Here is a 24,034-nt window from a genome sequence, read left to right on the forward strand (position 1 = left end):
TGGGTGTAAAGCCATCTACATTAAAGCTACACCTACATTGAACAGGGCATTCCTCAGCCGGGTGGGTGGTGAGCAAGTCAGCAGTGGTCCATTCCTCTCAGACTCAGGTGGGCTGGTGGGAGTTTCGCTGGCAGAGGGTACTGATCCTTTTCTGAATGGTTAGCTCTTGCTTTTTGGGATGTACTGGAGAAATATCCCTGCCCCTAAAAGAAGCAGTGCGATGCTGACAGCTTTAGTGCTCTGCAGGTTGGTTCCCGACAGGCGTTTCAGTGCTGCCAAGGCTGCTGGTAGTGGAAAGGGGGGCAAATTTTAGTGCTGTTGATATACTTCCGTTGTGATTACGGATCATGTATCACATATTGGTGATTGGTGACAGCCAACACGGCTTCACTAAGGGCAAATTGTGCCTGACAAATGTGGTGGCCTTCTATGATGGGGTTACAGTGTCCATGGATAAGGGAAGGGCAAGTGATGTCATCTACCTGGACTTGTGCAAGGCATTTGACACTGTCCCACATGACATCCTTGTCTCTAAATTGGAGAGACATGGATTCGATGGATGGACCACACAGTGGATAAGGAATTGGCTGGATGGTCGCACTCAAAGAATTGTGGTCAACAACTCGATGCCCAAGTGGAGACCAGTGACGAATGGCGTTCCTCAGGGGTTGGTACTGGGACCAGCACTGTTCAACATCTTTGTCGGCGACATGGACAGTGGGATCAAGTGCACCCTCAGCAAGTTTGCCGACGACACCAAGCAGTGTGGTACCATGGACACGCTGGAGGGAAGGGATGCCATCCAGAGGGACCTTGACAGGCTGGAGAGGTGGGCCCGTGCAAAGCTCATGAAGTTCAACAAGGCCAAGTGCAAGGTCCTACACATGGGTCGGCACAATCCCAAGCACGACTACAGGCTGGGCGAGGAATGGATTGAAAGCAGCCCCGAGGAGAAGGACTTGGGGGTACTGACTGATTGATGAGAAGCTCAACATGAGCCAGTAGTGTGCGCTTGCAGCTCAGAAAGCCAACCGTGTCCTGGGCTGCATCAAAAGAGGTGTGAGCAGCAGATCGAGGGAGGTGATCCTGCCCCTCTACTCTGTTCTCATGAGACCCCACCTGGAGTACTGCGTCCAGCTCTGGGGGCCCCAGTACAGGAGAGACATCGAGCTGTTGGAGAGAGTCCAGAGGAGGGCCACGAAGCTGATCAGAGGGATGGAGCACCTCTCCTATGAGGCCAGGCTGAGAGAGTTGGGATTGTTCAGCCTGGAGAAAAGGCGGCTCCGGGGAGATCTAATTGCGGCCTTCCAGTACCTGAAGGGTCCTACAGGAAAGATGGTGAGGGACTGTTTATCAGGGAGTGTAGTGACAGGACAAGGGGGAATGGGTTTAAGCTGAAGGAGGGTCGATTTAGATTAGATGTTAGAAAGAAATTCTTTACTGTTAAGAGTGGTGAGGCACTGGAACAGGTTGCCCAGAGAGGCTGTGGATGCCCCCTCCCTGGCAGTGTTTAAGACCAGGTTGGATGAGGCTTTGGGCAACGTGGTCTAGTGGAGGATGTCCCTGCCCACAGCAGGGGGGTTGGAACTGGATGATCTTTGAGGTGCCTTCCAACCCAAACCATTCTATGATTCTATGATATCAGCTGCTCAGTGGGAAAGCTTGGGACTTCAAGTGGAGTACTGTAGGAAAAAATCTATTCTTTTTTCCTTTAAAGAAAAAAATGCAGATGTACCTTCTCAAATATCTATTTATGTTTTTAAACAGTCATAAAACATAACCGAAACATGTGGGATGAGCTAGTGGTGAGAATCATATATTTGAGCAAATTAATTTCTGTTCTATGAGATGAAACAAGGTGTAAATATGCAGGGATATATTCTGATCTACTTGCTATTTTTATGGCACCATTTTAACAACCTCCTGCTGCAGCTATGCAAATCCTAGAATATAAGGAAGTGTTCCTTTACCCTAACAAAAGCTCACATTCCTCAGCTGCTTCATACATTGAAAAATACCTGGATTTGCTGCTGCTGCTTGTTATCCAAAGCAAGGACATCCTGAGTTGGCACCTCCTGACTCTCTATTGTGCTCTGCTTTAGCATGTGACCGTGCATGCTGAACGCTGGTGACAATTTGGCTATTCACACAGCCCCATGCCGTGGAGGCCTTGCCGCTTGTTCTGCGCAAACATTGATCTTTTCGAACAAACAAATCCATAGATGTCAAGGCCAGGGATTTGAAAAGGGTGGAGTGAAAGATCTATTTGGTAGTTTAATATTCTTGGCAGTTTTGTAAGGCAGCTTGCTGGGCGAACTACGTAATAAAAACTTCTCTGCACTTATTGATATTTTAATAGAAAGAGTTCAGATTGCAGCTACGGTAGTTGGTGGTGGTTTTCTGTTTGATTGTTAGTCTCTTTAATGCAGCCACAATGCATCGGTTTGCCTGGCGTGAGTGCTAGCGAGTCTCGCAGGGGAATCTCCGAAGCGAAAATAAAATCACAGTTTAATTTCCGTAACGCGGTGCGATTTGTGAGGGTGCATAACAAATAGAGGGGAGAACCGCTGACACCGGCGGCTTCCACAACAGCACAACTGGATCTCTTCAGTTATCGTGCTTACGCAGCCTCCTCCCGCGGGCAGGATTAATTACAGACAGCAGGTTGTCCTTGTCCCTCCTCACCCAGCCAGGCCGAAGTTGCGTTAACAAACACAAAGGCCAGCGCTGCACTAGTTGCTCCCTGCCCGGGGTGCAGCAGCACTGCGCGGAGAGCCAGACGCTGCCCTGCAGTGAAAATTCCAGGACGAGGGCTTGACAGCGGGGAAAACGCTGCGGCTGGAGAATCGGGGGCTGCGGTGGGACCAGCCCCTAGGTCCGGCTTTAGGATTCCTAGCACCGGATTAAAAGCGCTGCGGTCACGTAACGCGAAGACCCGGTGCACGATGAATTCGTTCGGCCGGTTCTGAGCTCTTTAACATTCCAGCACGCAAAACCCGCCGGGTCGCAGCGGCTGTCGAGCCCGGGCCGGCAGGGACCCCGCCCCGCACCCCCCCGCCCCGCCGGGGGCGGGCCGCGCTCCCCTGCCGCCCTCACCTGGGCGGGGCGGGCCGGGCCGCTGACTGACGTGTGGCGGCCCCGCCCCCGCGGGCGTGGGCGGTGCCTTCGCTGCCAACCAGCAGCGGCGGGGGGAGGTGGCGGTTGACGAGCCGAGCGGACTGGAGCTGGGACCGGTGTTGGGGCCGCCATGGAGCCCCCGAGGGATCAAGGTAGGGTGGCGGGGGCTGTCGCTGTGCCGTGTCTTGCATCGCCTCGGGCGGCCCCGCGCGGCCGGTGGCGGTGCCTGGCGCTGCCGTGCGGAGGGAGGACGGCGGTTCCTCTCGCAGCTCTTCCGCCGCCGGCATGCCCGGCCCGGACTCTGCTCTGCCCAGCCCTACCAGCCCGTGGCGGGCCCGGCTTGGCGCACCCCGTGTCCCTCTCTGCATCCCCGGGGCTGGGTTGGGTGTGTGTGGGGAAATCCCCACACGAAGTAACTCCCGTGGCGGGCGTGAGGGGGCCCATTCCGAGAGCTGAGCGCGCCCGGCTGTGGTAGCTCCGCTGGAGCCCGGGGCGGGAGACGGTCCACCCAGCCGGTCGCCAGGCTGCGCCTCCCGTCGCGCCGTCAGCTCAGTAAATGCGGAACCAGGAGGTGAGTGCCGGCGTCGCGGCGGGGCGGACGGCGTCGCCCGGGGCGGCCCCCCGCCTTGCCCGCAGTGGGTGCCGCCACTCCCCGGGGCGGCGGGCACAGGCAGTAAATCCTGGCTTTCCCGCCGGCGTTACGGGGCACAACAAACTTTCTGGTTTCACCCAGCAGTAAAAGTAGAGCGCTTCCATTTTACGAGTGCGTAACTTTTGGTTAACCAGCACTGTTTGTACTCTTTATTCCCTCTAAATTCTCTCCATCCCAGGGCTGCTCAGCAGCTGGCAGCTCCATTTTGGCAGCCGCTCCTCGGCTCCTGAGCGGTAGCAGAGGTGGCACCTTCGGGTGGTCGCCTGCCAGGCTCTGTCGGCTGCGGAAGGCGATGGCACTTCACCAGCGTATGTTTTGCCTGGGGAAGGCTGTTTTTCTAGGTGCTGCGATTGCAATGCTCTCCCTAAAACTTCGTGGTTTATTTAAAACAAAAAAAACCCAACCTTGGAACTGCTGCCCAAGAGAGTAGTTGGTGTCTTGATGAGGGCTGACCTGAATGCAGGCAAAGCAGGATCTCTTGCTATAAAAGCTTCTCCCACAAAGGTGTATTATGTGTATCATACTGATCCATGCATCCGTTGGAGCCTTTTATATGGTGTAGTACTGAACCAGTTGCTTTCTGCTGGTTGAAGTAAGGCAGGCCAGGGTCAGCAAGATACTTTGAGTAAGCTGGTAGGGCTGCTTGGCCCAGCTCAGTGTCTGTGCCCTTGGGCTGATTTCATTCAGCGTTTTCCTGCTGAGCATGCTTGGGATGGTAGAAAGTGTTCACTTGTGTTGGAGGCACTTGAGGTGCTGGGACTGTAACCCCTGACTCTGTGCGGTCAAGCTCTGCTTTGCCTAGTGAGCTGGTTCAGGCACCAACCTTGATCTGTCAGTGCTCTCGGTTGTTTCGAGGCTGCTGTAGTATGCTTGTACAATTAGCAGTGACTTCTGAGTTTCTCAGTATATAGAGAAAAGGATAAGTTATCTTTGCTGGAGCAGAAGATAATCTGGTGAGGGGCCGAACCTCCTCAGGAAGGTTCCTTCAACCATTTTGAAGTCCTGTGTCTATCTGCAATATATATCAATTAACACCCCACCCCCGCAAACAAACAAAAAACCAAACTACCAAACCCTGTTCTTGGGGACTGACAAACAGAACTATTCAGCCAGAAAACAGCACAATTGTCAGTTCGATCAGGATTTTAATTCCAGTTGCAGGAACATTAACACAGATTTTCAGTATTTGTCCTGAAGTTTTTTCTTTGTGTTTGAGCCTATTAAAAGGCAAACACCTTTATTGCAACTGCAGGGTCTTGAACAACTTCTGATGGAGAAGGAGAGTAAAATACTGTGATCTTTTGAAAAGCTTTAGTGACAATGCTCATGCTTTCTAGACGCTTGTTTTGCAGTTGAACTCATTTTTGTATAAATACTGCTTTGTATGAAAAGGGTACCATGCCTCAGGTTGTATATCAGAATAATGTATCTAGTGTGACGAAAGTGACTGTTACAGAGCAAACATGGTGCAACACCTTCCTCTGCCTTCTTTTTGGAGGTGATTAGGCTATTTTCTCTTTTGGGTGAGGTGAAGACCTGCAGGTATAGTGGGAAAATCTGGAATAGCCAACATGCTTGTGCCTGTTCAATTAATGGTTTCTAATACCCTACTAGTTAGCCTTCAAAGACCCATTTCCCATGCAAAGTGGAGTGCTTGCATTGGAAATAGTGCTTGATGATATGGTATTACTCACCACTCACCAAAGCCACCTACTTGGCTAAAATCCAGGCTGCCAGGTCCTGTTCTGGGGCTGGCTTAAACATCCTGGATTGCTTCCTCTAACCAGAAATTAATTTGTTTAAAAGTGTGAGTCAGAGGTTGCACTTTTTGTTGTTATGATGACAGCTTTCTCAGCTAGCGAAAGTTATGAGGTGGGAAGAAAATCTAGATTATAGTTAAGACTCCAGCCAAACTAGACAAGGTTAATACTCCAGGTGTATAACATGTTTAAGTCTTCCCTCTCTTGAGGGGTCAGGTATGGCTGCAGCCCTTAAACAGCCTATCATAAGCAGCATCAGAAACATAGAGCAATTTTTCACTTGGAATGTCCTTGTTTTCAGCAAAGGCATGTTTGGCCTGGCTATATGCCTCTATGTGGTGCTCAGTGTACTCCAACCACTCTGGAGAGCTTGAGCTGCAAGCGCTTGGGGTCTCTTCCTCTGTGATGACAAGCACCAAAGCAGTCTTGTCTGCTCAAGCCAAATGGATTTAATATTCTCCTGAGATGAGGAGTCCCTTGTTCTATTGCTTTGCGTTAAGTTGCTATGAACAAATATCTGGTCTTTCACTGTGTAGACTAATAACTGCAGTTGTGTTTTCACAAAGATTCTGATGCTTTGCCCTCTCCCTCCCCCAAAAAATCGTGTACCTGGTTTTAATTGCAAAAAGAGTCTCTCTGTGGCTTGCTGCTGTTACTGTTAGTGCTGGTACGGTTCACCACTGGAAAAATAAGGATGAAGCTGCCCCAACAGTAGAAGCAATGTGCTGATGTGCCCTGAGCGAGGAGGCCATGCCACTGAGCTATCTTGTGAAGATGTGCAGCATGGCACAAACAGTTATCTAGAAATACTGCATCACTGGTGTTGTGTTTAGAGGCTTCCTCTTATGCTTCAGCAGCTCTTCACTTACATAACCTGGTGTCTTTCAAAGTCTTCTGTCTCTGTGGGACTTAGGAGTCCCAAAACACTATACGTGATTTCTTGAGAGAATATATGAGCCTTCATTTTCTTAGAGCCTTGACTTGCATTTCTGGGGCTGACAAAATGGACTTTAATGTTCATTTTGTGCAGAAAGAACTTGTTGCTGGCAGTAGGACAAGACTTCCCCCATTGTCCTAATGGTCGAAGCTGCACCTTTTTCTGCTGCTTTATTTGTTTTCTTTATCACTATGTACTTGCAGTACTATAGGTAGGAATTATTTTTTTCCTTAATGTGCAATTGTGAAATCAAACACTTGTAAGTAAATAAGAGTGGACAGCTGTTGTCGGAACTGCAAAGGAAGAATGATTTCACTAGAACTGTCTGCAGCAGTGACTTAAGATGAAAAGAGGGAAAAAAATAGCAGAATGGTTACATAGTAGGTCCCTTGGACAGCAGCAAGTCTTCCTTTCTCTTGCATGAAAAACTCGGAGGGGGGAATCTAATTGTTCTGACTCAGGCTGAGGGCCCTGGCTTGACAGGGTGTCGTCATGCAAGTTATTTAATGGCGTTGCTATCTTCCCCCTTCAGCTGGTGCACGAATGAGGTACTGAAATGTAGGGGATCAGTGCACTGTATTGGGGGGATGCTGGAGCAGCTGATGCACAAGCAGCTGCCCATACGTTGGGATGGGGTGCGTGGCCGGAGGCTGGAGCAGCGTCAGCTGTTCCTGCCCTCTCCAACACTTGGGCATTGAAGGGTAACTTGAACTCTTTATTCATGCTTGCATCCGCTTCAGGAAGAGGTGGAGGAAGGAGCCTCTCCAACAGTGGAAAGAGTCTGTTGCTTGTGGTATGTGTGTATTTTATGTCCCTGTTCCCTATAACCAGCGTTGTCACATGCAGTCAAGACAATCCTTCACCCAGCCAGAGTAAAGCCTTTTGGGGTAGGGAAAGCTTAGCTAAGGATCTGCTTCCTTTGATCCTCCAACAAGGCCAAGCTGTAACTGCTCAGGGCTTTTAAAATCCCAATGACATGGAATTGATGCAAGTCCTGTTTGTTCCAGTTTCCCATGCTTCGAAGCCCTGTGAAACAGTCCGTGGGTTCCCCTTTCTCCCACTGCAAACGTCCATCTAAGCAATGGAGACCTCAGAGCCTCGGTCTGACCTTGCTGGCTCAAAGCAAAGCACTGCAACTTGGCTCCGGTTTAGGAACTGCGCTGGCACAGTCTGGGCAGGTGCCTTGCTCTGCTTGATATGGGTGCTTTGTGGGTGAAGTGGGAACAGCTGATTTTTATGGCTGAAGTTGGCTGCCATATGTTAACACCTCTCCTAAAGCTGGCCTGGGCATGAGTGCTATTGAGCTGCTTTCAGCTGTGCCTGGAGACTTCTGAGTGTGCCCCTTCCATCTGCAGGGGCTGGCAATCATGTACTGCACTAGTCTGCCTCGGGAATTTTATTTGTATTCATTATCTTGTACATGCGTTTTTTTTTCCTTGTCTTTTACAGCTGCTAAATACAGTAGCCCTTGACTAACAGCCTCTGCTTTGTGAGCCAGATCTCAGCACGGTCCTGGGAGGAGCTGGGTGGGAGGGAAACAGGTGTTGGGGCTTCTGATGCTTTCTGTCATGCACTGACCCTGCTGGGAAAAGCTGCTTTGGCTGCCCTGAGTGTTATAAATGCTAGGGTGCTCGGTAGGCTTTGTGGTCTTCCTTCACAACTGTTAGCTCTGTTAACAGGAAGGAGTCCAGACAATTTTCATGTGGAGGGAGCCCCTCAGCCAGTACAGAGAAGTCTTGTGTGAAGTCGAGGGACTAGATTTGCCACATAAAATCAGTGAGTTGTTTGTGGGTTGCTGTTTCCTGAGAGTGCTGGACATTGCTGCAGGTAAGGGAGGATATCAGCTGTATCTCTTCAAAAAGTGATGTTTCCATGGCAGCAGATACAGTGCAGGGAATCTTCTTGAAAGCTAATGTTTTCTTGACCAGCTTTCAAAAGAAAAATACCCAAACAATTCCATTCTTTGTTTAATAGGAAAGAACAACAGTGTTGGTTGCTGAACCCTGTGCAGCAGACATCTCATGGGCATGGGGGTTTTAATTTTTTTTTTTTTTAAGAGAAAAACAGGTAGGATGATGATGACCCTGCTGTTGCCTCCACCAGAATCTTTGTAATATCATAGAACACCAGGTTGAAAGGGACCTCAAGGATCATCATCTGGTCCAACCTTTCTTGGCAAAAACTCTGTCTAGACAAAAGCATCAACTAGACAAGATGGTCCAGCACCCTGTTCAGCTGAATCTTGAAAGTGTCCAATGTTGGGGAATCCACCACTTCACTGGGGAGATTATTCCAATGGCTGATTGTTCTCATTGTGAAAAGCTTTCCTCTAGAGTCTAATCGGAATCTCCTCAGGAGTGTCTTGCACCCGTTACCCCTTGTCTTTTCCGTATGCCTCTTGGTAATATGGGCACTTCTGATTTAAGATTTGCTATATGGGGGAAAGGAGGTGTTTACGCTTGTCCTTTTAATATCCTGCAGTGAGTAAGCAGAAAAATGTCAAACAAAGGGTGACTGAAAGGGAAAGTAAGCATTAAGCACTAAATTGCAATGCTCTTGTTCAGCCAAAACTGTCAGTCTGTGTCAGCTTCAATTTAAGACTCCAGAGGGACAGCTTTCTCTCCTGTTAAAGGTAGCAAGCATCTTCAAAGTCCCTCATATTTAGGTGTGTATTAGCCAGAGAGATTGGGAGCCTTCCCTCAGAAACCTTGTATTGGAGGGTAGGCTTTCAATCACAAGCCTTCCTTTTTGAAAAGGGCTGCAGTAACAAACCAGCTACCTGTACCTTTCTAATCTGGATCTTTCCTGAAGGTTCAGTGTCACTCCTGCCATTTCCTCTTGCTCTTCTTCCTACTTCTCCTCTGCCCCTGTTTAAGGGAGCTGAAAGAACACGTAGCTGTGTGTTGGCTTTCACAGTTTGGCAGAGTTACACCATGAGCTAGTGTAACATGTTGAATATAGTTGCCCTGCTATGAAAACACTTATCTCTGGCAGAGGTGTAGACAGCTGTATGGATTTTTCCATATTGCAGCTACAAGTGGTGGTAATCGTCTGCATGAGTCCGTGGCCAGTTGCCCCTGGGGGGGGTGGGCAGTGCAGCGGAGAGTACACTGGCTGCCATCAAATGCTGGTGTGCTGAAAAATGCTCATTGTGCTGTTAGCTGCTACTGAACAGAAAGGGGTGGATTGATGCTATCTAGCGAGAAACCAGCGCTACTATTGTGGTGTGAATGCTGTCACTGAAAGAGGCAGCTTTCCTGTTTTGCAAGCTGACTTCTCTATTGCAGAGTGTGACAGCAGAGCAGTTAAGTGTCCTCGGACTGTAGGAACGTGCTGTGCCACACGGTTCAGAGTGACAGGCTTATGAACTGCCCCTCTCCTGCTTGTGGCCTACCAGCAGCACAATGAAGGTGTGCTATGCTTAAAAACCTCATAGGCAAAGAGGAAGCATGTGCTTTGTGTGTGTCTATATACATATATATAAAATAATGTTAGTGTAATTGAATATATATATAAAAAATAAGGTTAGTGTAAGTGAATTCAAGAATGATTATTAGTTTAGATCTTACTAAAGACAAAGACTATTTATGCAGGTGAAGTCTTAGTAATAATAAAGGTAAAACACGAACTTAGTTTCTGTACCTTTTCCTGGTGTTATTCTCATCCTTCCCCTGGCTTCTGAGGCTGATAGTGTCATTTTGGTGGTGGCAGGGGTATTACAGCAAGTTGTCAGTATTGTGACCCCTTTGCTGGGAGGAATAGGATGTTGATGGCTGCTTTTTCCTCACTGTAAGATCCACTGCGGTCCTTCTGTTATGTTTGCTTTTTACACATTTGCTCTTTCTTTCATTGTTCTGCAAGCTCCATGTTACACAAAAGGCACTTTTATATAATAGATTTGGCTGTATGTTAGATACTACTTCTTTGCTGTCTTTGTTACCTCTAAAGTAGTTTTGTCCAGCTGCAGATCTCTATTGGTGATTGATGACTTTCTAACAGCCATGGGGTCTCCAGCGTCAACCCTGTGCCCTATTACTTACTATACCGTGCCTGTACTGTCACATCCCATGTCTCTACTTTCTGAGATACGCCAAGTAAAACAAAGCTGCAGGCAAATCAAGAAGAGTTCAGACACAACAAGCCTGACAAGTCTCTAGTCCTGAGGCCTTGCAAACACAATTCAAAGCTTATGGCCTGTTACTAGCGATGGCAATATGATGGTGTCATTGGGTAACAGAGACTAGTGAACAGCTGCAGCTTGCTGGGGGTGGCAGGAGAGGCTAGGAGAGGCAGAACAGCAGGTTTTTTCCTGTTTTGCTTTCCCTTCTCTAGCAGCTAGAGGGAAGTGGAGTTTCATCAGAGCCCCCTAAGCCCAGGATATAAATGAGAAGATGTGTTAAGGGAGGCAACCTGGGCCGGAGTTGGTGTTTTCAGTCGGGTGCTTCCTCTGTGTGTATTGCTAGGATCAGAGCCGACACTAGGCAGTGATCTCGGTTCATGAGAAAAACCTCAAAAATATTGAAAAAGAAGCTTTGTAAATAATGCTTCTTACCTGCTCTTTAGCATGGCAAAACTGCGTGTTTCAGCTGTGACCATTGGGGATGTTGCTCATGTCTGTTTTGCTTTGTTTACTTTTTTCTAAAGTACTTTAATTAAACCACTAGCTGGATTCCTAAGATGAACAAAAAGCAATACTACTCATCCCTCTCTCTTTAACTGTTTTCTGCCTAAACGTGTATCACATCATGGCATTAGAAAGTCTTGATAAACTTGATCAGGATAGCAGAATTTAAAAGAACCCCCTCAATGCTTCCACTAGAGTCATCACTGTCTGATGTTCATTGCAGTGCTCTACAGCAGTCTGGTCCCTGGGAACACTCGTATAATAGTGGACATCTGCAGCCTCTGGCCCGAAGGGCTGCCTTTGAAGAAGGCTGTTTCTCTAAGCTTGCATCTTCTGGTCCCCTGTAGGCCCTGCAGAGTAGGCTAGGGTCCTGGTATGTCCTCTGCTTTTCCTCACGCAAGCTCCCAGGAGTGGAGCTGTACAAGGACTTGCCTGTAAGCATCTTTAAAGAAGCTGTCATGTAAGTAGGAACCAGTACTTCGAACCCAAGAGAAGAGTTGGGGGTATGAAATGGGCATAGCTCACACTGGCTGAAGTGCATCTTGCTCTCTAGTTGCTGTGTTCTGTAGAAGACAAATCCCTTCAGCACAGCTCAAAAGTGTTTTCCCTACATCTGAGGAGTCTCGAGAAGCAGACCAAAGGCAGAGCAGAAGCCCCCAAACCAATCACTATTTTTAAGTAACCTGCTGAGTCTTCTGTGCGCTTTGAGTACTGTTTGCAAAGCTTAGTTTTATGCCTGAACATAGGCTTCAGTCCGCATGAGTGGATCACACGCTCCTGCATGCTGTTTCCATAGCACCACTCACATCTGTGCTAGGCAGTTCCTGAAGAGGCTTGCTGAGCAGCTGAGGTGCATTCAGGGGTGAGGAGCATCAGGAGTAGTACCAGCCTACTGCTTGTGGTGGGGAAGGAGCCTTATTTAAATAATGACTTCCCTGTTGCCTGATGTCACTGTCTTGTTAGAAGGAAAACAGGCCTTTTTACTGCAGTGTGCTTTACTTTTACACGTTGCCCAAAGCCTCATCCAACCTGGTCTTAAACACTTCCAGGGATGGGGCCTCCACAGCCTCTCTGGGCAACCTGTTCCAGTACCTTACCACTCTTAACAGTAAAGAATTTCTTTCTAACATCTAATCTAAATCGACCCTCCTTCAGCTTAAACCCATTCCCCCTTGTCCTGTCATTATGCTCCCTCATAAACAGTCCCTCACCATCTTTCCCGTAGGCCCCTTCAGGTACTGGAAGGCTGCTATAAGGTCTCCCCGGAGCCTTCTTTTCTCCAGGCTGAACAATCCCAACTCTCTCAGCCTGGCCTCATAGGAGAGGTGCTCCATCCCTCTGATCAGCTTCGTGGCCCTCCTCTGGACTCTCTCCAACAGCTCGATGTCTCTCCTGTACTGGGGCCCCCAGAGCTGGACGCAGTACTCCAGGTGGGGTCTCACAAGAGCAGAGTAGAGGGGCAGGATCACCTCCCTCGATCTGCTGCTCACACCTCTTTTGATGCAGCCCAGGACACGGTTGGCTTTCTGGGCTGCAAGTGCACACTACTGGCTCATGTTGAGCTTCTCATCAATCAATCAGTCAGTACCCCCAAGTCCTTCTCCTTGGGGCTGCTTTCAATCCATTCCTCGCCCAGCCTGTAGTCGTGCTTGGGATTGTGCTGACCCACGTGCAGGACCTTGCACTTGGCCTTGTTGAACTTCATGAGGTTTGCACGGGCCCACCTCTCCAGCCTGTCAAGGTCCCTCTGGATGGCATCCCTTCCCTCCAGCGTGTCCATGGTACCACACAGCTTGGTGTCGTCGGCAAACTTGCTGAGGGTGCACTTGATCCCACTGTCCATGTCGCCGACAAAGATGTTGAACAGTACCGGTCCCAGTACCGACTCCTGAGGAACGCTACTCGTCACCGTCCTCCACTTGGACATTGAGCCGTTGACCACAACTCTTTGAGTGCGACCATCCAGCCAATTCCTTATCCACTGAGTGGTCCATGCATCGAATCCATGTCTCTCCAGTTTAGAGACAAGGATGTCATGTGGGACAGTGTCAAATGCCTTGCACAAGTCCAGGTAGATGACGTCACTTGCCCTTCCCTTATCCATGGACACTGTAACCCCATCATAGAAGGCCACCACATTTGTCAGGCACCATTTGCCCTTAGTGAATCCGTGTTGGCTGTCACCAGTCACCTCCTTATTTTCCACGTGCCTGAGCGTAGTCTCCAGGAGGATCTGCTCCATAATCTTGCCAGGCATGGAGGTGAGACTGACAGGCCTGTAGTTCTCTGTGTCTTCCTATTTTCCCTTCTTAAAGGTGGGGGTTATGTTCCCCCTCTTCCAGTCGGTGGGAACTTCGCCAGGCTGCCAGGACTTCTCAAATATGATGGCGAGTGGCCTGGCCACTTCATCCGCCAGTTCCCTCAGGACCCACAGATGCAACTCATGGACTTGTGCACCTTCAGGTTCCTTAGATATTCTCAAACCTGATCTTCTCCTACAGTGGGCGGTTCTGCATTCTCCCAGTCCCTGCCTTCTGTGACCTGGGCGGTGTGGCTCAAGGATTTGCCTGTGAAGACTGAGGCAAAGAAGTTGTTGAGTACCTCAGCCTTCTCCATATCCGGGGTAACCAGGTCACCCATTTCATTCTGGAGGGGACCCACATTTTCCCTCATCCTTCTTTTATCACTGACATACCTATAGAAGCTCTTCTTGTTGTCCTTGACATCCCTGGCCAGACTAATTTCTATCAGGGCTTTGGCTTTCCTGACCTGCTCCCTGGCTGCTCGGACAGTTTCTCTGTATTCTTCCCAGGCTACCTGCCCTTGCTTCCACCCTCTGCAGGCTTCCTTTTTTTGTTTGACTTTGTCCAGGAGCTCCTTGTTCATCCACAAGGGCCTCTTGGTGGTTTTGCTTGACTTCCTCTTGGTTGGGATGCATCGCTCCTGAGCTTGGAGGAGGTGACCCTTGAATATTAGCCAGCTGTCCTGGGCCCCTCTTCCTTCCAGGGCTTTGTCCCATGGTATTCTACCAAGCAGATCTCTGAAGAGGCCAAAGTCTGCTCTGCTGAAGTCCAGGGTAGTGAGCTTGGTGCGTGCCCTCCTCGCTGCCCTGAGGATCCTAAATTCCACCATTTTGTGGTCACTGCAGCCAAGGCTGCCCTTGAACTTGACATCCCCTACCAGGCCCTCCTTATTGGTGAGAATAAGGTCCAGCATGGCACCTCTCCTCGTGGGCTCCTCTATCACTTGGAGGAGAAAGTTATCATCGACACATTCCAGGAACTTCCTGGATTGCTTGTGCTCTGCTGTGTTGTCCCTCCAGCAGATGTCGGGGTGGTTGAAGTCCCCCATAAGGACCAGGGCTTGTGAGCGTGAGGCTGCTCCTATCTGCCTATAGAGGGCTTCATCTGCTCAGTCCCCCTGGTCAGGTGGCCTGTAGCAGACCCCTGCTTTTCTTCAAAGGGGATTTGATCTTGAGTAAAAGGATAGACCTGCAGTGAATTCTTATCTTTCATTTCTCCCAGGTTGGCTCTGGTGTCTGCATGGCGGGTATTTGTTTTACCTTCTTGTCCTGTGGGTTGTGACAGCCCTTTGTGTCCACTTGCCTAGGCAGACTCCTCAGGTGCCACACAGCTGTAGTGCCCCGAGTAGGTAGCGTATGGACCCTGGAGCACGTGATGCGTCCTGGATGCACCCGCTTGCTGTATCCAGAGCATTGCCATGTGGTCCGTCACCACCTCTGGAGTCACTTGAAGCAGCAGGGAGCAGAAGTTACTGCAGAGCATCCCAAAGAGATAACTGTCTGGACATCTGAAGAAGGCCAGGTGATGTGTCTGAAATGGCAAGCTGGGGTTGTGCTGCTGCCTGCCAAGCAATTGCTCATCCCTGATCTTCTTACTGAGCAAGACTGAGCACAGCGTGGGTCTGGCTCCCTACTTCTCTGGGGTCTCAGGCCATATTTGGACACCTGCACGTTATCCTCCCTACCAGCTCTTGCTCCAGGGTGCATGGGGACCTCAGCCCCAAGCTTAGGCTGGGGATACACACCCCAAACCTAAGTTAAAGATGGTGGGGGGGGAGGGGGGATATCCTGTGCTGCATAGAGGTTGGCCTTTAATTTATGTAGCTTAACTGCTAAAAACTCTACTGCAGCATCTAGCTGGCTACTACTGTTGCATGATTTAAGTGCCATAATTTGGAAGGAGGGGAAAACTTTAAAGCTTTACTGTTGTTTTCTCCAATAAATGAATACTTAACCTGAAACTCCCTTTAAACCTCCTCATCTGAAGACTGAGGAAGGAATAAGCAGTTGCTGCTACCATTTAAATAACTGCTTCTAGGAATCAGTCTTAAATACTAGCCTTTTTTAAAATGTATTTGCATTTCTTAATGCATTTCTAGCAAATGCTGAGGCACAGCGGTGAGACTTGTCTGTATCTTGTGAACTGCCACTTGAGCTTTGTGTACTGAACTTGATGCTCTGCCAGGACTGCAGATCAGTCTAGATAATGGTCCTTTCTGGGTTCAGTGCCTTGCTTTACTCAGTCTAGCAGAATGAGTGTAGACAATAAGTAGGTAGTAGTAAACTTTGGAAAAGTAAAATGCAGTGGCTGAATGTTTCTTTTTGAATAAGATGTTGATTTCTAGATGCGAACAAGTCCTGCTTTCCTGCCCTTCAAGATAATCTTTAAATACTCAGTCAACTATGTTTTTTCTTTTCTGGAGGAATCTTTGCTATTGTTAGGGTCAGAATTCAGTTTTGGATTGCATTGTCTCCAACAGTTAATTTCTTCAGAGGAGAATGTCTACAAGTGCATCCTTTACTACTCAGTTCCAGCAACCAGTGCTGCCATTCAATATAAATTTGTTTAGTTGTGTTTCACATCAAGGGAGGAAAAAACCAGAAGCTCACTAGGCGTGTAACAACTGCCAGAGAGATGCCGCACACATTGCAGGACACTGCTGCTGTGCACAGCGCCGCACAAACTGTCTGCTGCTTAGGCAGTACAGAGCGCTTCTGTAAAGGAGCAAGAGTTTAATGGCTTTGTTGGAGTATGTGTGGGGGTACTTGTTCAGTATGCTTCCCCATGAATCATGGTTGTGAAGACTTGGTTTTAACAGTCCAGCAGTCCTGCAGGAAAGGCAGTTGGTGCTCTGAGAGCACGGCTGGGACAGTAGGTGAGCCTTTTGCATAATGCACCTCTCTGGATACATTGCCCAGAATACAAGCTTCTGAGCTACAGGTTGTTTACACTGTTAAGTGTGTAATTTGTTCCTGCAAATTGTTCTGGGTTGGGGCAGCCCCTGGTATCAGTACAGGCTGGGGGATGAAGGGATTGAGAGCAGCCCTGAGGAGAAGGACTTTGGGGGGGTACTGGTTGATGAAAAGCTCAGCATGACCCGGCAATGTGCACTCACAGCCCAGAAAGCCAGCCGTATCCTGGGCTGCATCAAAAGCAGCATGATCAGTGGGTCCAGGCAGGTGATGCTGCCCCTCTGCTCTCGTGAGACCCCACCTGGAGTACTGCATCCAGCTCTGGGGGCCTCAGTACAAGAAAGACATGGAGCTGCTGGAGCAAGTCCAGAGGAGGGCCACAAAGCTGATCAGAGGGCTGGAGCACCTCTCCTATGAGGACAGGCTGAGAGCGTTGGGGTTGTTAAGCCTGGAGAAGAGAAGGCTCTAGGGAGACCTTATTGCAGCCTTTCAATACTTAAAGAGGGCTTGTAAGAAAGATGGGGAGAGACTTTTTAATAGGACTTGTTGTGATAGGACAAAGGGTAATGGTTTTAAACTAAAAGAGAGCAGATTCAGACTAGATCTAAGGAAGACATTTTTTACAATGAGGTTGATGAAACACTGGAACAGGTTGCTCAGAGAGGGGGTAGATGCCTCATCCCTGGAAACATTCAAGGTCAGGTTGGATGGGGTTCTGAGCAACCTGATCTAGTTGAAGATGTCCCTGCCCATGGCAGGGGGGGTTGGACTAGATGACCTTCAAAGGTCACTTTCAACCCAAACCATTCTATGATAAATCGCAGACACTGTCTGAATCTTTAATTGGGAAACTTATGCCACCCTTCAGGAGTATTTGGGGCATTCTGCTTTGATACCTTTCTGTGTGGACTGCAGATGAGTGCTGTGGTTGACAAGACCAGCAGAGAGAATTAGTTTCTGCATATTTCTAAACAGTAGCAAGTGAAAACTGTTGCAATTAATGTTCTGAAGCTGAATTATTTTGGTTGGCTTGCATGCTTGTCATTGAGCAGTTTTTTTGGTATGAAAGATTTTTGGAGATTGTATAAGAAGGAAAGCAACTCGAGTGTCAGTGGAATCTGCAGAGCAACCTCTTGAGTGATTCCTGCAGTGGTGAGGGAGTGTTTTTGCAGTAAATGTCAAAAGCGAGATCTCTACTGGAATAAATTTACAGTCATCTTTAATTCTGTTCTAGCACACTGGTATGTGAAGTCTTTAATATGCTTCTGTTTCTTATTTACAATTGGAGAGCAAACTTCACCTTGGTGAATTACAGAAACGTACTTCTGTCCCATTCCCAATGAAAAGTACTTTGCTATTCAAGAAGCATCTTTTGAGACAGTGAAAATATGGAAGAAGGATACAGAAGTCAAAGGTAGACCTCTGTGTGTCATCAAGAGGAGCTGAGAAGACTTTTTAAGCTTTTTCGGAGGGAGAACTGTTAAGTCAAGGACAAAGCAAGCAAAGTTTGGTAGTATGCCTATTCCAAGGCAATGTCATGGAGAGGTCTTGTTTCCCCTTCATGCAAGGTGGTGGCAGCAGCATTTCTGAGGGGTGTGGTGGTTCCTTAATAATAATGCCATGTCACAGCTCCCTAGCTCAAGTGCACACTTGGGGACTGACAGCTAGGAACAAGCAGTATGCAAGTCAGTGCTTGGACTTTCCCCTCTTCAGTATCCTGATCCAGTTTTTATCTGGCAATGCAGAATGAAAAAATGTGGATTACATTATTAATAGCTATTTAAGCTCTGAATTATTCTGAGGGGTTTCTGTGCTGATGGCTGAGCTATGATGTGCCAAACCTGATGTAACAGTAACCTGCTGGGTATCAGCCAGACCAGTCCTTAAGCACAAAGTTTGAAAAGTTTACCAGGCTAATCCATTGAACAGAACTGATCCATTAAACTTGGACTGGAGCATGACCAGTACTTAGAGCGGCTATGAAAATATGTATATGTTTTGTTTGATGTTTACAGTTGTGAAATGGGGTGCGTGATGGGTTAGCTTGTGCAATAGGGAATGATCCTAAACTTAGACTTCGCTTAGCAGTGCAAAGCTTTATTCTTACGGTTTGCAGTGATGTTTGGTTTCGGGTCAAATACTGTGAGAAAGCAACTTGTAGAAACTGCGGTGTAGTTCTGGACCAGCTGCTCACTAAAAGCAGTGGAGATGTGCTTTCTTTAAAAAAACAAAACCCAGAACAATCAAACTCACATAAAACCAAACAAAAAAACCCCTAACAAAACCCCCTTCCCTTCTTTCCTCCCCCCCAACTTTTAGTGCAGATGTTCAATTCCTTCAAGACACATCCTTCAAACCTACTGCATTTCCTCCCTCCCCTGTAGTTGCCATCACGTCAGCTGTACTAGAATCAGGAAAAATGTCTGCCTGACTTTGTGTTCATCTAGATATGTCTTTCCAGTTTTGTCTGCTCTCATAAACCATTTATTTTACTGAAGTATAACTTGCTCTACTTCCTTTGCAGTGAAATACAAGTGAGGAACCTGCAGATCAGCTTATCTGAGCATGCTGATGTTTAGGAAAACTTACCTTTGTGTGGAATGGACCGCGACACAACTAGATGATGCATGGATGGAAATCTTGAGAGATTAGTACTTTTATGAGCTGAACTGGTGTAGGTTGTAAAAAAGCAAATATAGATTGCTTATAGTGTAACCCAGAGGTGAAAAGTGATGTCTTGTGTCTGAAGTCGGATCTGATGAAAGGAGATATGCTCACATTCTTCTAGGACCTGGAAATCCTTGAAAGCTTTATCTCTTTGTGGGGAATCATCTCTGAACAAACTTTCTTGACTCTTATTTACCTTCCTCCACTTTTGGAGTGATTAGTGTTTTATGACTGTCTGTTGATTTGTGTGACAGCAGTATCTCTGTAGGTTAACAGTTTCATTTAATTTACTGGCCTAGTCTGACTTGGAGTAGGAGCAAATGTCTCTTAACAGGATTTGTTCAGCTCAAGCAGCATTAAAAGTCATTCAAGGACACATCAGTCAGGTAAAATCTCAGAGTACTTATTAATATAATGGGAACTTCAGTGGTCGTAATACTTTAAAGGTAGATGCATTATCTGCATTATATTAGAAAAAAAAAAAGCCAATCAGTGCAGTTGGTTTGTTGGTGAATTGCTCCTGGTTCATTGCATGCACAGTTGCAGGATTCTCCCTCTTATCTTTTAAATGAGATTAAGAGCAGTGCAGAAATATTCAAGCCCCGCATCTTGAGTTTGACTAATTTGCAGCCCTGGCAGAATGTGGTTCAAGGTCCCTTTGATAGTGACAGCTGTTGCTCCAAATCAGCATGGGAGCGCTGCAGGAATTGGTGCTGCCTAGCTGGATATGCCGTCTAACAGTCAAATTCTTTCTGGAGTAGGACGCCTCAAGCACTACACGGTCACACGAGTGACTGGTGAAATGCTGGACTGTAAAGGAATAGGTAATGTATCTTGTTTGATGCTGTAGAGAAAATAATGCAGCTTATTCTGTGTTTTCGAATGAGAGATACCCAGTAACAGTGAACTGCTGCATCAGTGTGCAGGAGTACTTTATACCAGCAATCTGTTGGTGTGCCACTAGCACTCCTGTGTTAGGTCTCATTTTGTTAAGTTTACTTGGGCTCACCAAAATCCTGCAGTGGGTAAGAGATGTAGATGAATGATAGGGGCTTGGCTTTGTTCTGTGCTCATCTGCTTGGATAAGCTATGTAACTGGCTTAATGCCTGTTGTCAGCTTTTAAGTACCTCAGGGACAGGCTGGTTCTCTGAAGGGTTTGTGGTAAAAAGCATTACTAGTCTAAAGGTGTGATTTGACCAGTTGGGGAAGGGGGATCAGGAGCATGCTCTTATGATCTGAGAGATGTCTGGGGCATATATGATTGCATATTTATTGTACCAGTGCACTTCTGCTGGCTAGGCAGGGTTTTATAATTTCATGGACATTTCACATTATCTTCTCAGATAAGCCAAGAGCAAAAATGTTAATAGGATTTCTGTGCAGCTTGCTACTTGCAGTTGCTTGTGCTGGAGAAATCATACTTTAAGTGTTACGCAATTACACTTGTTTGACAGCACCAGTCTAAATCTTCAACTTGGTTAGTCAGGGCCTGAGAAGGGAAGAGATGGCAACCCAGTGGTTGCCATCATGTTGCAAAATGCTTGTCTTTGTCATGGATAACTGAACAAGGAGCCAGACTGCAGCTTAATCATGCAACCAGTAACTTGTGTGTGGAAGTTCTGGCAAAAAATGTATGTTTTTACAGCTTTGCAGTTTCGAGAACATGATGTGACTGCAAGGAGCTGTGAGACTCGGAATTAGAAAGGTTTGTGCTTCTCAGGAGGGACCACCTAAAAGTAACTGGTGTGCCAGGAACTTGTGCGTAGCCGCCTCTGGTAAAAACGTGTACAATAAGGGCTAGATCCAGTTGTAAGTTTTCAAATTAATTTCCACATTTTCATATGCATTTATTGGAAGGGCATAATTCTCTCCCAAGTTGCAGTAAGCTTAAAGTTGGGTTTGAGGACAAAAAGGATAAGTTAGAAGCCTGGGTTCTTGTTCACTCTTGTAGCTTACTGAAATGGCTCCAGGCTAGCACTAAGTGCCTTCAATTGACTTCTCATATATTGTTTGTATCTGTTTTAAGCCAGCTGATGCTGTGAGCCTAGAAGAGGACAGGGTAGCCCAATGAGGGGATTATATAGAAAACAAAAAAATTAAAGTATTCAAACAACCTGGCAAAGGGTTGGCTGCCAGGCTTCCATATGAAGGCTGCCACTGAGCAGTGTGTGTATGTGTAACAACAGAAGTCAAAGTGATGCTTCCACTAAGCAGTGGAAAAATCTGCAGTGAGGTTGCCAGGGGTGAAGGTATCTGAACGCTGCCTGCATTTAGAAAGTTGAGTAGGATCTCAGGAGAGCGCAGCCAGCTAGCTGTTTCCTTCATTAGTGTTAGGGATGTTTGGAGTGGAATTATGTCAACAGGAGGAGGCTGTTTTGACAAGGTGGAGCTTTCCATACTTTGTTGTCTTCTGATGGTAAACTTAGCAGTGCTTCTAACAAATTTCACTGTAGTTGGTCTTAGGTGTGCATCTTTTGTAGGAGCCCACCTGCAGATTACTGTGCTCTGACTATTTCTGGGTGACTTGTATGACAGTGCTAAAATTACTATGTCCCAAGCACAGAAGTGACTCTCCTAGTGCTTTTGAAGGGCAAAGCTAACACCTCTAGCTGAAGTGACACATTTGGAAGCTGTTGTGCCAGCTTTTGTCTGGACTGAGGAGCTTTGCGTGGAGAATCTGACAGCAAGCACTAGGGAAAGTTGCTGGAGGAATAAAGGAAGCTACACTGGAGTGGGTGAAGAGTAAATTGAGGAGTCCGAGAAGGGAATTTGAAGACTTAACTTCATCCTAGTTTCCCTGGGCTCTGTTTAATCAATAGGTTAAAGGGTAAGAGGAGGAGTGGTTCCTGCTATAAGGTAGCTTTAGCATAGTGATACTGATAGCTGGTTCAAGCTTTTCCTTGTATACAAGAGTAAACTCATCCTGCTGCAGGGACATACATTTACTTCCCTCCTGGGGAAAAGGGGGTCAGAAAAGTGGATGGCTTTCTGAAACATATTTGCCAAGAGCTTCATCTGTGTTAAATGTCTGGATTCACGTGTCGGACCCAAGAAGTTGCTCAACTGTGATCTAGCTGCAGCTCAGTACTATTTCTCCAGCATTTTTGACAGGTTCAGTTTCTTAACAGGGATCAGAGTCCTGAGAGAATGGCAGCATAACTGAGATAAGCAGCTGAAGTCAAATAACTAAATACGTTCCTCTAAAAATCTACCTGACAGAGTTTTGACTCTGTTCATCTCACTCGAAAGTGTGTCTCTGTATTTGCAGAGTTTGGCCCGACTTCTCCAAAGCTGATGCAATGCCCTACCTGATCACTGGTTCTGGGGTGCCGGCTACTGCAGCCTTTGCCCTGGACTCGTCTCATAGGTCGGAAACGCTTTTCACCTGTTATTGCTGGAGGTGACAAACGTGACTGCTTTGACCACTGTTTGAGACACAAAACTTTGCCATGGGTCGGGGATTTCTGCCTAAGGAAAATCTTACAAGTGCTGGAGTAGATGTCTTCTAAAGGTAGCAGAGAATGTGTGCAGATACAGAGACTTCTGTCTGATACGAATGGGTTAAGAGTCTTACTGTGGTATCAGCTTGTCTAGCGGTAAAATATGCCAGAGCGTGGATCTACTCCCTCACAAGATCTCAGGAAATTAGTCTGAGTTTATAATTGGATTGGGAGGAGGAGAGAACTGCTGCCTTTGCTAAGACATGCATCAGCTGTCTGAAATGCTGTGGGCTGAGACTTTGGTTTAAAAGCAATACTAGCAACCCCTAATCCTTAACTGTAACACTCAGAAGTGTTTGTGTTGCAGAGTGATACATCTTCCTTCTAAGAGGGTTTTGTTTGTTTGGGTTTTTGTTGGAGTTTTTTTATTTTTGTTTTTTTTTTTTTAATATGAGTAAGTGAAGGCAGCATTGAGTCTTAAGAAAGTGCTGGAGAAGATATTTCTATAGAGAGTACCATACTGGACAATGCTGCTGCATCAAGGAGAGCTAGTCTAGAGAAAGCATGTGGGGGAGAGGCTGAAATAATGAGATTAATGTGGCGGTGTTGAGTTGGACCCTGCTAGAAGACAGCAAATGTCTAAACCCTTAAGCCACAGTCTGCTGACCATTACTAACAGGGCTGCAGGAGCCTGTACTCGTACTGTTCAGCAGCTGCGGTAGCTGTGCAGCTTCATTCATGTCATGCACAAATCTTGGGGACTGAAAGAGGTATCTGGTGTTCAAGGGAGGGGAGAGAGCACAATGTGGAAATAGGAGCAGGAACGGACAAATTTAAAGTTTGCTTAGTGTTTGGGCTTCTGTCCTATTGCTTCATGGCATCTTTCTCTCTTAATGCTGTTTTAAGGCCTTGGATCAGGTGCTGAAAGGCTTTACTCATCTGTAAAGTGGTAAGGCTTTGAAGATCAAATTGATGCTACAGAACCTAGATTGGCTTAAGATGCTTAAGTAGCTTTATAGGTCTTAAAATGGCTTATGCCCTATAAAACTCAGTTGGAGTGGGGAGAGGAGCCTGACTGTTGCCGCTTGATTGGGATCTACCAGGGAAAGATGGGGGTGGGGGAAGACCTGGCTGGAAGTCTTTACCCCAGCCGCAGTTACTGGAAAGCCTCCAGTCAGTCTTGCCTGTTAGCAGACTGCAGAAGATGCGAATTCAAACCAGGTATAGGCTGAGCAGGCAGTTGAATCCTAACAATCAACCTTGAAATAAGAGACTGAATCTTTTTGCTATGCCCCCAGAACAGCAAGCGCCTCTTCCCCCTCTTTGGGAACAAACTCTTCCTCTTGTCTTCTCCCATCCTCTTTTGTTTGCTGAATTAAGTGCTGGAGTCATGGTAGGCTTGCCAAAAGTATGGGCTGTGGTGTACATGTTTGGCATCTCTGTGCTTAAACAGGACACAGATGCAGGACATCCAAGATGGTCAAGGTGCCTACGTAGCCAGAGAACTCTAATTTGATTAGGCGCAGGTTATGCGGGTTGGTTGTTTAGGTAGCTTTATTCAAAGTATTGTTTGGATCTTGTCCTAGGGTAGCTTCTGCATTCCTCCAACCCTGAGACATTA

At 47.2% G+C, this 24,034-nt stretch overlaps 1 protein-coding gene across 3 annotated transcripts in view; it reads left to right on the forward strand.

The window, feature by feature from the left end:
- The first annotated feature begins 3,128 nt into the window (after positions 1-3,128).
- The window catches only part of TPD52 (tumor protein D52), a 128,994-nt gene continuing 108,088 nt past the window's right edge, over positions 3,129-24,034 (forward strand). For all 3 annotated transcript variants that reach the window (XM_054815292.1, XM_054815293.1, XM_054815294.1), the window contains exon 1: positions 3,129-3,269. In XM_054815292.1, the coding sequence (XP_054671267.1) occupies positions 3,248-3,269 (22 nt within the window). In that variant the 5' untranslated portion in view covers positions 3,129-3,247. The remainder of the gene's footprint in view (positions 3,270-24,034) is intronic.

Source organism: Grus americana, chromosome 2, assembly GCF_028858705.1.
Source record: "Grus americana isolate bGruAme1 chromosome 2, bGruAme1.mat, whole genome shotgun sequence".
Lineage (NCBI taxonomy): Eukaryota > Metazoa > Chordata > Aves > Gruiformes > Gruidae > Grus > Grus americana.